At 42.9% G+C, this 13,458-nt stretch overlaps 1 protein-coding gene across 9 annotated transcripts in view; it reads right to left on the reverse strand.

Moving 5' to 3' along the window:
• The window catches only part of RALYL (RALY RNA binding protein like), a 271,005-nt gene that overhangs the window by 63,134 nt on the left and 194,413 nt on the right, over positions 1-13,458 (reverse strand). Inside the window, exon 1 of one of the 9 annotated variants that reach the window (XM_083748040.1) lies at positions 5,837-6,088. The exons of the other annotated variants lie outside the window; for them this stretch is intronic. Coding sequence (XP_083604166.1) covers positions 5,837-5,873 — 37 coding nt within the window. The 5' untranslated portion in view covers positions 5,874-6,088. Of the gene's footprint in view, positions 1-5,836; positions 6,089-13,458 lie in introns of those variants that run through there. 9 annotated transcript variants of the gene reach the window in all.

Here is a 13,458-nt window from a genome sequence, read left to right on the forward strand (position 1 = left end):
TCTTTATATGGTAATGTATATTATTCAGTGGAGCCAGACAACAGCATGCATGATCCCCTGCAAAGCAAAGGAGGCTCCTGAATGATCCTAAAGATGGTCCAGTGGTGCTATAGCAATGACCAATAATAGCAGAAAAGGAAGTGAGTCACCATCAATCAACGCTCTGGCTGCCAGCCATTTTAATTTTAAAACACTTCTGACCCCTGGAAAAGGTGGCAGTGAATTGAACCAATCAGAGGACAATTTTGTGTTCTAGGGACCAATGAGAGAAATGAAGAGGCTCATCTTCACTATGATGCACTCAGTGACCTCAGAACTCCATTTGATTGGCTGAGCACACTGCCACTCTCACCCTGGGATCAGAAATGCTTCAAATTAAAATGACAAGCAAACTGCAGGCTTGGAGGAGCTGGTCATGTGACACTTTACTAGGCACTAGGCACTAGCCAAGCTGTCATTTTGCTACCCACCCAAGGGAAGAGAAAATGGGTGATTCTGCCACTGAGAGGACCATGAAAGATTAAGAAGAAATCACAGGGGGCAGCAGTAGGAAGAGAAGAAAAGTGGGTGATCTGTGTGAGGGTCTGTGAATGTACAGTGGTACCTCGGGTTACATACGCTTCAGGTTACATATGCTTCAGGTTACAGACTCCGCTAACCCAGAAATAGTGCTTCAGGTTAAGAACTTTGCTTCAGGATGAGAACAGAAATCGTGTTCCGGCGGCGCGGCAGCAGCAGGAGGCCCCATTAGCTAAAGTGGTGCTTCAGGTTAAGAACAGTTTCAGGTTAAGTATGGACCTCCGGAACGAATTAAGTACTTAACCCGAGGTACCACTGTATATTATTTGGTGGCACCCCAAACCTGGGAGTACCTCCAGTAAGATGAGGCAATGCTATGACAGACTGGAATTTTAACACAAAAGGGTTTCATTATCACTAAGATTATCCTTATCTGGTGTCAATATGTCAATGCTTTGTCACCATTTATTTATTTCAGCACCCATACCTGGCATACGATGTCCTTCCAACACATATGCATCTCCCAGGGCAACTTGCAACAATAAGAACATTAAACAATCAAGGACAATAAATAAAGCAAAACAACAGTATCCAAAAATTGGAGACAGGCTCAGCTCAGCAGATTGAAAAAATAGCATGCCTATTGGTATACATAACTTGTATCTCAGAATGTGGTGGCCTGTTCCCCTATCCTGTAACATTTTGGCAGGATATCCACTTCTGTCTGAAGAAAAGGAAATAGAGTTTTGCAAAATTTGGACATGATGCACATATTACTAGTGGATGTTTCATAGTTGCATGGTATCCACCAGGCAGCACAGATCTCTGATGGGCTCAGTGGTGTGCTTTAGCCCTTCTCCATCCCTGAGTTGCTCTCCAGAAAATGAGACTATAATGCAGTACAGTGGTACCTCAGGTTACATACGCTTCAGGTTACATACGCTTCAGGTTACACACTCTGCTAACCCAGAAATAGTGTTTCAGGTTAAGAACTTTGCTTCAGGATGAGAACAGAAATCGTGTTCCGGCGGTGCGGCAGCAGCAGGAGGCCCCATTAGCTAAAGTGGTGCTTCAGGTTAAGAACAGTTTCAGGTTAAGTACGGACCTCCGGAACGAATTAAGTACTTAACCTGAGGTACCACTGTAATTCTGAATGACAATAATGAACCTTGCTAATGGCCTTTCCTTATATAAATATGGTGGTCACCTCACAGGGCCCTTTCATCAGCTGAAACCACCTGAAATATTATAGCATTCACACAACAGGTATGGTTGACTTTGAATTTGGAACATCTGCTTCCTACATTTTATCTTTCCCACTTCAGTTCCAACAGCCTGCCTGCTCCAGTGAAGCTGCTCCAGCCTCAGCCTATCTCTGTTTGAGCCTCCAGCTTTCATCTCTCTTCCTCCGAACTGCCTTTGAAATTTACTTTTGGAGTACAGCGTCTGCCAGAATGCATTTCTGATTGAGTTTAGGCTTGCCAGCCCGGATTCTGCCAAAGTTGCCTAACCCTCACAATCCTGAGTCCTGCCAGCATAGTATTTAGTGGTTGCGAGAAAGAAAAAGGTATCTGTGATATCTAATGCTCCCTTAACAATGATCTCAAAACTCCCTTTCTCCGTTCTGCTTTCAGTGCCTAAGTCCTCATTCTGACCTATCTATACCTCCAACCAGTTTCCATACATTTTCAGTGTAGATGCTGCAGAACAGCTGGGCCATGTCAGCTTAAAGGCATGGATCAACAGTAAACTAGGAGCACAGCCAATTCCACGGAGGTATCAAAAAGTAGACACCACTGCTGGGAATGTGGAAAAGAAGTGCCATATTTTCCTCTCAAGTGTCCTTTTGTTGTTGTTGCATGGAGCAGAAAATCTCTCTCTTTTTCCTATCTCCTTCAGATGCCTGCACACTTTCTGCTACCTGGAGAAGCTTTTATGGGAGGGAAGCATAAATAAATTTTTAAAAAGCAAATCAAACCCAGTATTTAACATCAGACAAAAAATGAACAAAGCGCAGTTGCCTTATTTGCTACTGACTATGAATGCCTTTTCCAAGTTATAAATAAATACCTTTGTAATACTTTTGTTTCTTAACTCCCCTCCTCTCTGATAAGCATAGGAGCTTAAAAGCAGCTTTCAAAAAATAAGTGCAGAACCACCCGTTTTACAAAACCCACAAAAAAACACACCACCCCAAGCTAAAATTATTATTATTTATAGCAATGCCAACAGAAGTTATTTAGGGCTGCATTTATGACAAGCAATGCTTCCCAAAGAACCTTGAAAGCAGGTATGCTTTTTCCTTCCTTCTGAAAACCTACCCTAGTGGGGAGTTGCAGCAGAAAACACTGAATGCCAGCCACCTGTAAGACCTGAGAGATGTGTTTAACCTTTAGAACAGAAGCTTCTTATTCTACCCCTGCTCCCGTATGTTAGATCTGGAAACGTTCAGCACTGGGTGACTGGATAAGTAGGCGAAGGCACATGTCCCTTTACTCTGTACCTGGTGTGCCTCCACCACTGGTTTGGAAAGCGGTGTGCACAGGACGTCAATCACAATCCACATCTAGTCCTTGGAATATACTGCATTAGATCTGCTTCCCCACAAACTGAGAAAAGGAATGACTTCGCTGTGTTTTAAGCTGTGTTTAAGCAGCCACAACCTCACAGATAACCATTACTCCTTCTCCCTTGAACTAGAATTATTACATTCCTGATACGCAGTATTGTGGAGCAGCAAAGTCACCCCAATAAGTTCCAGCCGTAGTTTGTGAGTGTCCCTCTGTATGTAAAAATATGTGTTAAATAACCAACCTAAAGTCTAGGGAACTGCTGCAATTAAACCGAACATACTGTAGCTAGAGCTAGAGGAGGGTGCATAGCCATTAAGTATCTATTATTCCTTCTTCTCTTGCTCTCCCCAACTTCAGTGCCTTTTACGCAACACTCTTTCAATTTTGGACCCTGCAAATTTCCTGGAGGAAGAGAAGCCCACACCAGCATACAGCTTGGTTCCTTTAATTTATTTGTTGTTCGTTACATTTTTATCTGTCCCCTCCTCAAAGGAGCTTATAATCCTAGAATTGAAGAATTGGAAGGGACCCTGAGGGTCATCTACTGTAGTCCAACGCACTGCAATGCAAGAATCTCAACTAAAAAAATCCATGGCAGATGACCATCCAACCTCTGCTTAAAAACCTCCAAGGAAGGAGATTCCACAACCTCCTGAGGGAGTCTACTCCACTGTAGAACAGCTCTTAGGGCTGCGTACATTCCACCGCCACCAGCATTTTCAGTTCATTGGGTTAACGAACAGTGAATGGCAAGAGGTTGCCCAGTGAGCTTTGTGGCGGAGTGTGGTCCTGTATGCAATGTAATTAGAAACGATGAGTCCTCCTACACAACATTTCCTAGAATCACTAGAGTAGTTTGAGGGTTGATGCCTTCACATGAGTGGACTAATTTGATTTTTCTCCTGTGTTTTCCCAGTCCAAGTCCAACACTCTAAGCACAGCTCCACAAACAAGGAATAAATCACTGCTGTGCTTCAGCCTGTTACCAAAATGCCTTTAAAATAACATGTGTTTAATTTCAAATACTCCCTCACACCCCACAATGTCTTCCAGCAGATCTTGGAAATAGTTACAACCATTATTGTTGGTTGTGTTTATAACACTGGAATGGACCCAGCTTCCAAATGTTCATTTTTCTTCCACTTAGGATTTCTGTTTTCTTCTATGTACTATGAAGCATGCAGGATAAATTAATCCCTTTTGTAATAACCACTTTCCAATTGGCATAATAGCCAGTTATGCAACACTAAAGTTTATTGATGCAATGTAATTAGAAACTATTAGTCCTCCTACACAACCATTCCTAGAGCCACTAGAGTAGTTTTAGGACTGTTGCCTTCAAATGGGGTGGGACTAATTTTTTTCTCCAGAGTGATAAATCAGGTCTTGCCTTTCTCACACACACTTAAAAACAGTTTCAATTACTAAAAAGCAAAAAGGAGGAATGACGCAAAGGGGTAACATTCACTTAAGTGGGTGGCAGGGGGCAGAACAAATCAATTCTGTTGCCATTCTTGGGGCGGGAGGAACTCAACAACAACAAGGATAAAATGACAGCTGAATTGTGTACAACTCTTAATTCACAGCGGGTGCATCTCTTTTTTCTACCCTCTCCCAAATATGGTGTAAAGAGGAAGAAAGCAAATTAAATCTCATCCTCTCAGACATTCCCAAACTGAAGTTGCTTTAGGAATCCCTAACACTTTGGATTTGTTTTTTAAAAAAGTCAAGGACTTAAAGCTGAGGTGTGATTGTGTATATGGAAATTGCAGGGATTCACAAAGAATAGGTCATAGCAAAATTCTTATTAATAGTATATTTATGTTTGCTTGTGTTTTATCCCCCCCTTTTGTCTTCCATCTGTTTTACAAGATAATTCCTGCCTTAGTCCCACCTTTCTGTGTGTGTGCAAGAGACTGAAAGGGCAATTCTCTTGAAGTCAGAGGCAGAACTTCTATTGATTTTGTTGCTGTTGATGATTACTGCCTTTGATCTTAACTACACTACTGCGGGCTTGACAGCTTGAACCCTACAAGTTTGTTCATTTAACTCAAATGTGCAAACCTGGCTAGACTAGGAGCACACCAAAGCCGATGCTGTATTTGTTTGAAGAAAACAGAAATAACATCTCATTCATCCTGGAGTTGATTTTGCCTGCTTTTGTGTGTGTGTGTGTGTGTGTGTGTGTGTGTGTGTGTATAAAGTTTACATTCTTCTATTTTCTCTGTCTCCTTTTATGCTTTATCGGCTGCTTCCTTTAAAAAGTAGAGCTTCAAAAATGAGAACAGCCACACTCCTTACATGTCTATCTACCTAAAGTCACGTTATATAAAATAATGTAGTGATGCAAATGTTGTTCTTCCTCCCTGCACCCCCATTTTTAGGGTAAACCCCCCCATCTATCCCATCATAATTATACGAATACAGGATGCTATGTTGCTGTGAACTAGCACTTGATCGCCATTTCCTTGTTGATTTTATAAAGCAGTCACTTGCTGGTGGTTTCCATAGTAACAAGTGAGCTTATTTTTCCCCTCATATTCTTATGATCTCCTCTTCCCCTAAAATACAGAGAGTGTAGCATGAAATCACTGAAAATTCCACCTGTGCTATTTTATCCACTGCAGAAAAAAAGTAAGGCACAGTTTTCAATCAAATTAGGAGAAACGTACACCCTGTACGATCCTCCTCAATGAATCGATTTTTCTATATTTGATATAGGCACAAACAAAAGCACTACTTACACCTTTGGTTTCTGCGTTTGCTCTTGTACATAGTCATCCTGAAGAAAATCCGGCTATCCAAGAAACAATTCTCTCCGAGACGTAGACAAAAGAGTCAAGGCTGTGCTTCTGCTCTGCAGTGAGGCAGTTGCTCACTGACAGAAGGTAACCAGCAGTCTCTCAGTGAAAAGCCGGGGTAATACCATTCTCGTCCAATCTTGGGGAGATATTGCTAGCTCCATTGCCTCAAATGCTGCCTGGGGGTAAAATGAACTCCACCCCCATTCCTGTTAACATTTAAGCACCTCTCCTGAAAACCCATTCACTCTGAGGAGCCACGTTGCTTTAATGATATAATAATCAGATATCATTTTCCTGAGTGACCTCAGAGTGTTCTTCCTTTGGAAATCACAACTGACAAGGAAATGATGTGGAGTAAATAAGTGTACATGCAATTAAAAACTGACTATTTTGTGGAGTGGCAGCAGAAAAAAAAGCTACTAAAAAGAAATAGTATCAATTAAGTACTTATTGTTACACGTACCACAATCACTTACCCTAAAGCAGGGCTTATTTTAACTTCTGCTGTATTGCTAATCATACATCGTTCAGGATGGAAGGAAATAAAATAAAAGCTAAGCCAAATTAATGGGGGTGGGAACTTGGTTAGTAAAGAGCAAGGGTTGAGCAAAATAAGTTGAAAAAGCAAGTCTTTCTAATGCCCTAGTGTCACTTCTGTCAATGTTGATTCCCTCTTGTATAGCTTTAAAACACATTTCTTTAGGGTTCATACCCTAAGTTCAAGCTATCTGCCCGTACAGCTGCTTTTCACTTCAGCTCTTTGCTCTGATTGTCTCTTAACTGGCTGTCATGGTGAGACACCATATTCTGTGAGAACTACTAATAGTCATTATGTATGTTCAGCTCTCGACAACAATGCTTTCTTAGTGTTGCCAGAGCCTTTCCATATTGTCCACACACCTCCCATATCATCTGCTTGCAGCTGTCAGGACCTGGCAGCTAATGATGATGGGATCCGAATACCAGGACCAGCCTCCACCTCCCACACAAAATGGAGGGTGTTCTAGCACTTTGATGCAGCAGAGAAATGTAGCTCCTAGATGTTGGAAGCCAGGTTTCCCTTCATCCAGATGAAATCCAAGCCAACATCATCACACATTTTAGATCCCCTTTTCAGAAATCATCCACGAAACTTCTTCACAGGAAACACTCCAACCCCCTCCAAACACAAATGCCCTCAGATCCCTAACTGCAGTGGGCTTTTGAGAATGCTGTGACTGACAACCACTTCACCAAAGTCTCCCTTGGAGCTCCTTGCTGAATGCCCTTCTTTGCACCACAACATCCCACAGTCCTACTCAGCAGAAGTCCTACTGAAGCCTGGAAACACCTGACCTCCCTGAGTCCTTGTATTTCTGCCTGATGGATGGGCTACTTTGGTCTGGGAATACCTGACTCTCCTCTGCTTTTCAGTTTAATCCATCCTAGAGGATTCCCTCTTCTCCATCCAACTCTGCAAATTACAGAAATGTAACAAGACTTCCTCCATTCTCCATCATTCAGAATACACTCTTGTCCTTATTCCACTTTTTCAACCCACCCTTCCCCTTCTAGGATAGCTTTCTTACTTGCTCTATAACAAGCCCCTTTTATCAGTTAGTGTCAGGGTTTCAGGGACAGAGAGCGAGGGGGAGGGGTCCCAGGGCGACGAGGAAGAGGACGACGACGACCCGAGGTTGTCAGTGAGTCCGTCAAGTGAATCCGAGGATTCCCAAAAGGGAGCCCCCCTGGTCAGGCCAAGGGGCAGTAGAGAGGGAAGCAGTCAGAAGCAGGGGAACGAAGAGGGAATCCCCAGTGGGGGTTGGAGATCGGGACTGGCCTCTCCGTCGGAACGGAGTGAAGGGGGTGGAGTTGCCAGTGTGTCAGAAAGAGCAGAACAGGAAGCAGAGAGGGGAAGGAGTTCGGAGCAGAACGTCCTGCCGGATGGGGAGGAGTGTAGTACCGAGAGTAGCGTAACAGTCGAAAGGAAGGTCAGAGGCAACGTACGCGCGCCAAGTTCAAATGTGGAGGCGCGCGGAAATGAGGAGAGCCCTGAGGAGGAGCCTGGTCCCAAAGCACGAAGGAGAGGGGAGCAGGCGTCAGAAGACTCAGCCTCGGGGGAGTCCCGAAGGGAGGGAGCACAGGGGGGCAGGAAGACCCTGCGGAAAAGGAAGGAGAGGAAAAGGTGGAGCAGTACAAGCCTCTTAAGCTGGTGCAGGGGCGGGACTGACTCAGAGGGGACTTCTAACATCTAAGGGTAACAGATACGGAGCCACGGAGCTTGGATGTAACGACAACAATGTTCTTCAATAAAGCCTTTTGTATATAACTTGGACTGGACTTTGGTCTCTTGTGAGCTGGGACCTCGGGTGGCTCTGACAGTTAGGTTCTGAAGTCTCAGCTCCATTCTGGCATCCTTGCAGAGACCCTCCACTACCTAGAACAGGGGTCCAAATTTACACATGGTAGCTCCAAATCAGGTTAGTGGCCTGCTCTCCACTGAGAACACAGTCAGGGGCTGCAGAGGGAAGAAGTTCTCCCAACACTGAACTAATCCACTCCCCTATTTGCCCACCAGTCCTGAGAGGATTACTCACCCAAACGCAGAATAAAGTTCAAGCGTATGTCAGATACATACATCCCTAAGTAACATTAGTAGGCCCAGGGATTTCCTATGGTTGGAGGGGAATGGGCCGTGGAATTATTTGTATGCACCAGGACATTAAAGGAAGGAAACACACACACACTATTTGCATACAAATATGGCAGCAATTTGCCTCTGGAGGCTTCCCCTTCCAAAAGGGGTGGGCAGAAATGGGAATTTGGGCTATTCACAGGCATGAACACGTGACCTTTATATATGACATTTGGAATGTGCAATCACAAGACTGCCTTTTTATGTGTGTGAAGTTACTAGGCCCACTAACATTTGAATTTCGATTCAGATAGGTAGCCGTGTTGGTCTGACACAGTTGAAATATATAATTTTACCATCTGAAGAAGTATCTGAAGAATCTGGTATCTGAAGAAGTGTGCATGCACATGAAAGCTTATACCAAGAACAAACTTAGTTGGTGGTCTCTAAGGTGCTACTGGACATTTTTAATTTTTTTTATATATTTGAATTTAGGTTGATCACAGAAAATGATGTTTAAAACTGCTTCATGCATTCTCTAATGCTGGTGTGGACGTGGGCAGTTTCCATTCTGCACATGAACAGAATAATCTAAAACAGTAACAACCATATCTCTGGAACCTTTGGGCACGTAAGGTGGGTAATATTTGTCAGTACAATTAATCTGTTTGAACTATGTAACCGTTATGCACCTTTTGATTTTATTATATAATATATAATTTAAATACAGCTCAACAGTGTTGTCCTCCCCCTTATACATTTTTAGCCAGGAATACAATACAGTCCTCGGCGGAAGCAAACTCTACTCCTGATAATGGAACTGAATTGAGAGTTTCTACCAGTCTTGTTTTTAATGTTATCATGGGAGGGGGGGATTAAAGTACTTTATATGCTTAAGATTGAATTTTGATTAGAGAGTTTTCTAGATGTTGTTATGGTAACAAAAGGATTAGTTTTTATCCCAAAGCAGACACATTAGCTTTCTCCTTTATATTACCTTTCTCAAAGATAACAGCAAAACCTAATTAATAGATTACTTCCAGGCAATATGACTGTAATCCACCCAGAGCAACTGACGCATATTCCTTGCTAAAGCGAGTGGTGCTACTGCAGTTGTAGTGCGTTATGACTGAACTACTGTGGTTTTAATTTACTTATTTAACAAAGTCAATATAACGTTTGATTGTAATGAAACAGCCAAGCAGTTTATAAGGAATATTAAAATTATTATTCCAAAAACAGTCAAAAGATTTTTAAAATAATTGAAATTGGATAGGCTCGCCTAAACAAAAATGTTTTAAGATGGTGAGAAAAAAGTGTTCAGGCAACCCCTGATCTGTACAGGGGTTGCGTTTTGGGTCATCATGCGCATTGGTGGAGCATGCATAAGCCCATCCTGCCCTATTATGCCCCACCCCCGCCCTGTTCTACCCTCTTCTGGGTACAAAGTCGGCCTATGCATGCACAGTTGCAGGCAACTGACTAAATTCTCAGACACAAGAACCACTCATTCACAGTGCCTCCATCTCGCCAGGGTTCAAGAACAGCTTATTTTTCCTCATGCATCCCACCACCGCTGCTAGACATCAGCCCAGAGCCAAACAGCCCCTCCAGAGCTAGGTGTCATATAGAACCAATGCTGAGTGTTATCTTATCTTGATAGCAGCTTGCTCCAAAATTCCTAATGGCTGCTCCCTGCAGCTTCATATGGATATTAAATAGTGTCATGGATAAAACAGTACAGTGTGGCACCTAACATCACTAGCGGACTGAAAAGTGTCCTCTCTGGACTCATTCCCATAGACAGGACTGGAAGCATTGTAAGACCACGTCTCCAATTATCATTCCACAGAGCCGGTCCAGGAGGATACCATGGCCACTGGTATTGAAAGCTGCAGAGAGATCAAGAAGCAGGAACGAGGTCACACTACCCCTTGTCCCACTCTCTGCAAAGGTGATCCATCAGTGATCAAAACCAACTCAGTTTGATGGCCAGCCATGGGTCTGTATCCTGCTGCACTTGGGAGTTCCCTGGGCTGTGGGACTCAGGACCTCAGATCCGGCCTTAGCTACACCAATGATCAAAAGCTACAAGCAAAGTGTGTGTGTTGGGGTATGAAACTGGATGGCAGAAGTGGTGAGGTGCAATGTGTGTGTTTATCCCTGTGTTTAATTATTTCCTTCCTGAGCTGTTTTTCTGACTCCCTCGCCCCCAAGGTTTTGCCCTCCAGAGCTCTTCTGCAGAGGAAAACATACAACAGATTCATCAAATGGTGTTGCTGCGACTAGCCATTCAGCCCCAGCCAGCACGGTCAATGGTCAAGTATAATGTAGGTTGTAGTCCAGGAATATATTGAGGGCATGTTGGCTACATAGCAGATAGTGTGATTGTGTTTGTGTGTGTGTGTGTGTATGAGTAGGCAGGGTGGATGTTAAATACCCAATACACCAGCATCACCGCTTTGGGAAATAAATCAAAATCTCATGAGACTTAATCATGGGTATTCCACATAATATGCAATTTGGCCATCAGCTCAGATCATCCATGAGTTTTTATCACTTAAAGAAATCTGAGAGGCGTTCTACCTCAATTGCTGGCACTACAAGCAATGGGGAGATTTACAAATGACTTCAATAGGTTCTCCTCAGCAGGATCTTGATATGCCAATAACTACCAAAGTTGCTTATTTTTCTCTCCAAGTGAGGTGGCAGCTTACTATTCTCATATGCCTCATGTGAAGGTCCAAGCTTTAAGGCAGTGCGCCATGATGAAAGTAATCTGCAGGTTTCAATTTCATTGCGGAAAAGATAGTACAGCCACCAAAGAAAAGAAGGATAACCTCAGTCTTAAAACACATGTTTGGGGAAAATTTCAGCCACAGCTAATATAACTCCTTAGATCTCAAGGTAAAAGATGGAAACTGAGGATACCAGAAGGAATCCTTTTGAAGCCTGGGCACAAAGGAAGATAATTTAGTGGAGTCAAGTCAGTTCCAAGGGTGGGTAAATGTGTGCTGAGAATTTTAAGTAATGAGGTCATGTTAGGTCATGCCTCATGAAACCTTGTGGACTGTCACCGAAAAGATGCAGATACAGATATTCAGCTCACTTAAACATGTAACCTCTCTTTTGAAGGATCCTCAGCTAACCAGCTATACCTAAGTCTCTAATGCAATGAAATATGGTAATTTTACAGGTCACATTCTTCTCCTTTCGTTGAAATTAGGACATGTGGTATAAATGACTCATAGCGTTTTAGGATGATTGTTTCACTAAATCAGTATCTATAAATTTATCTGTAATCTTCTAGGTTCACAGGGGTCCTGCATATATCTGAGGTACTCAGCATCTTCTGCTTGCTCTACACAGTCTCTTCACACTGTGTAGTATAATTCCTGAAGAGACAATCTGCTCAATTCTGCCCGGTTACCAAAATGGCTGATTAATGTGCTTCACACCTTTTCTAACTGCTGCACATACACAGAATATTCAGCCTCCCTTTAGAGTGGCCGCTGGGAATGCGAATTTCTGCTCCTTCCTCTCTACATATTCATATGATTTTAAAAAGAATTCCTGATTTCCACAGTGATGATAAATTAACACATCTAAGCACTTGATGCTGGACGTTTAGTTTCAGAGTCCAAGGCAGGATGCATGGAAAATGCTCTTTAAAGAGCACAATTTCACCAAACCTGTTATTTTCATTTCATTCATCATTGGCTACACAATTTGATCAGAACAGCAAGGATATTGCATTGCAATTCCCACCCTCAAAAAGTTTCATGGGGTTTACATCATTTCCTTCTGGAAACTGCTGTCACAAAATTGTTTTAACTGGTTTTAACATTGTTGCAATCCACCCTGGGGTCTCACGGTAAGATATTATAATAACACCTCCAGGCTCAGAGGCAGTCTATACAACTGAATACTAGATGCTGGTAATCAGCACTTCAGGCATGGGCATTGTTGTGTTCATTTTCCTGGTTGCTGTTAAAATGCGGAAGCCTGTGAGCACTTTCTGAAGTCCTTTCGCATACTACTAGGACCAGTCCCTTTGCCTCTGAACTTCTTCAATGATGCAAGTAGTGCAGCTTTTCCTAGGCAACGATCGAGACTGTTCAGTCAGGACAACGATCAGGAACAAAGCTGACGACTAGTAACTTGAATTTGTAGTTTATTATATATGGCAGTAAACTCACAAGCTATATACAAGTTACTAGATACAGACATGAACTTCATCACTCTCCAAGAACCCCAGAATACTCCTAACTAGCCAAACAATGTCATAGGTCATGCTGCCTACATGAGAGACCTCAGGCAATCACCAAGCTGTTACTAGGTCCTCTTATCTCCAGGCAAATTTCTCCTGTGCTCTGTGTCTCCCTAGTCTGTAGTTGAAACACTAATTGCTCACTTGCCAAGCTGCACGTAGACTATGAACTCCAACTTCTGTTTCTAATGTTCCTTTTACACTGCATCACCTGTTGCATTGTAGAACTGTGGCTTTTGGATCCATATATTGCCATGTCACACTAAATTCCATTCCCACTAGTGGTGCAGTGTGACACAACAGCTGCCATCACTGGAAATGCTGCCACTCTTTTATGTGCACGCATGCTTCTGTTACCCCATAAGTCATCCATGGAAACTGCTGGAAAGAACTGTATGCCAGAATACCACCCCAAATTTCATTGCATGAACAGCTGTGGCATGATGAACACGGCGTGAAAATTACAGAACAAATCTCCCATGATTTTCTGGGTTAATGAGATTGAAACAGATTCTGCCCCCCCATCCCCCCCCCAGAAGCAATTAATATGGGAACAAACTTCCACTAGACTCTGCTAGATTTTCCAGAAGCGACTTTTATATAAAATGCAAAAATTATCAGGTAAGGAAACATCAAGAAAATGGAATGAAGTGCTGTCCAAATGCAGCCTTGGTTAGC

This window comes from Podarcis gaigeae, assembly GCF_964106915.1.
Source record: "Podarcis gaigeae genome assembly, chromosome: 7".
NCBI lineage: Eukaryota > Metazoa > Chordata > Lepidosauria > Squamata > Lacertidae > Podarcis > Podarcis gaigeae.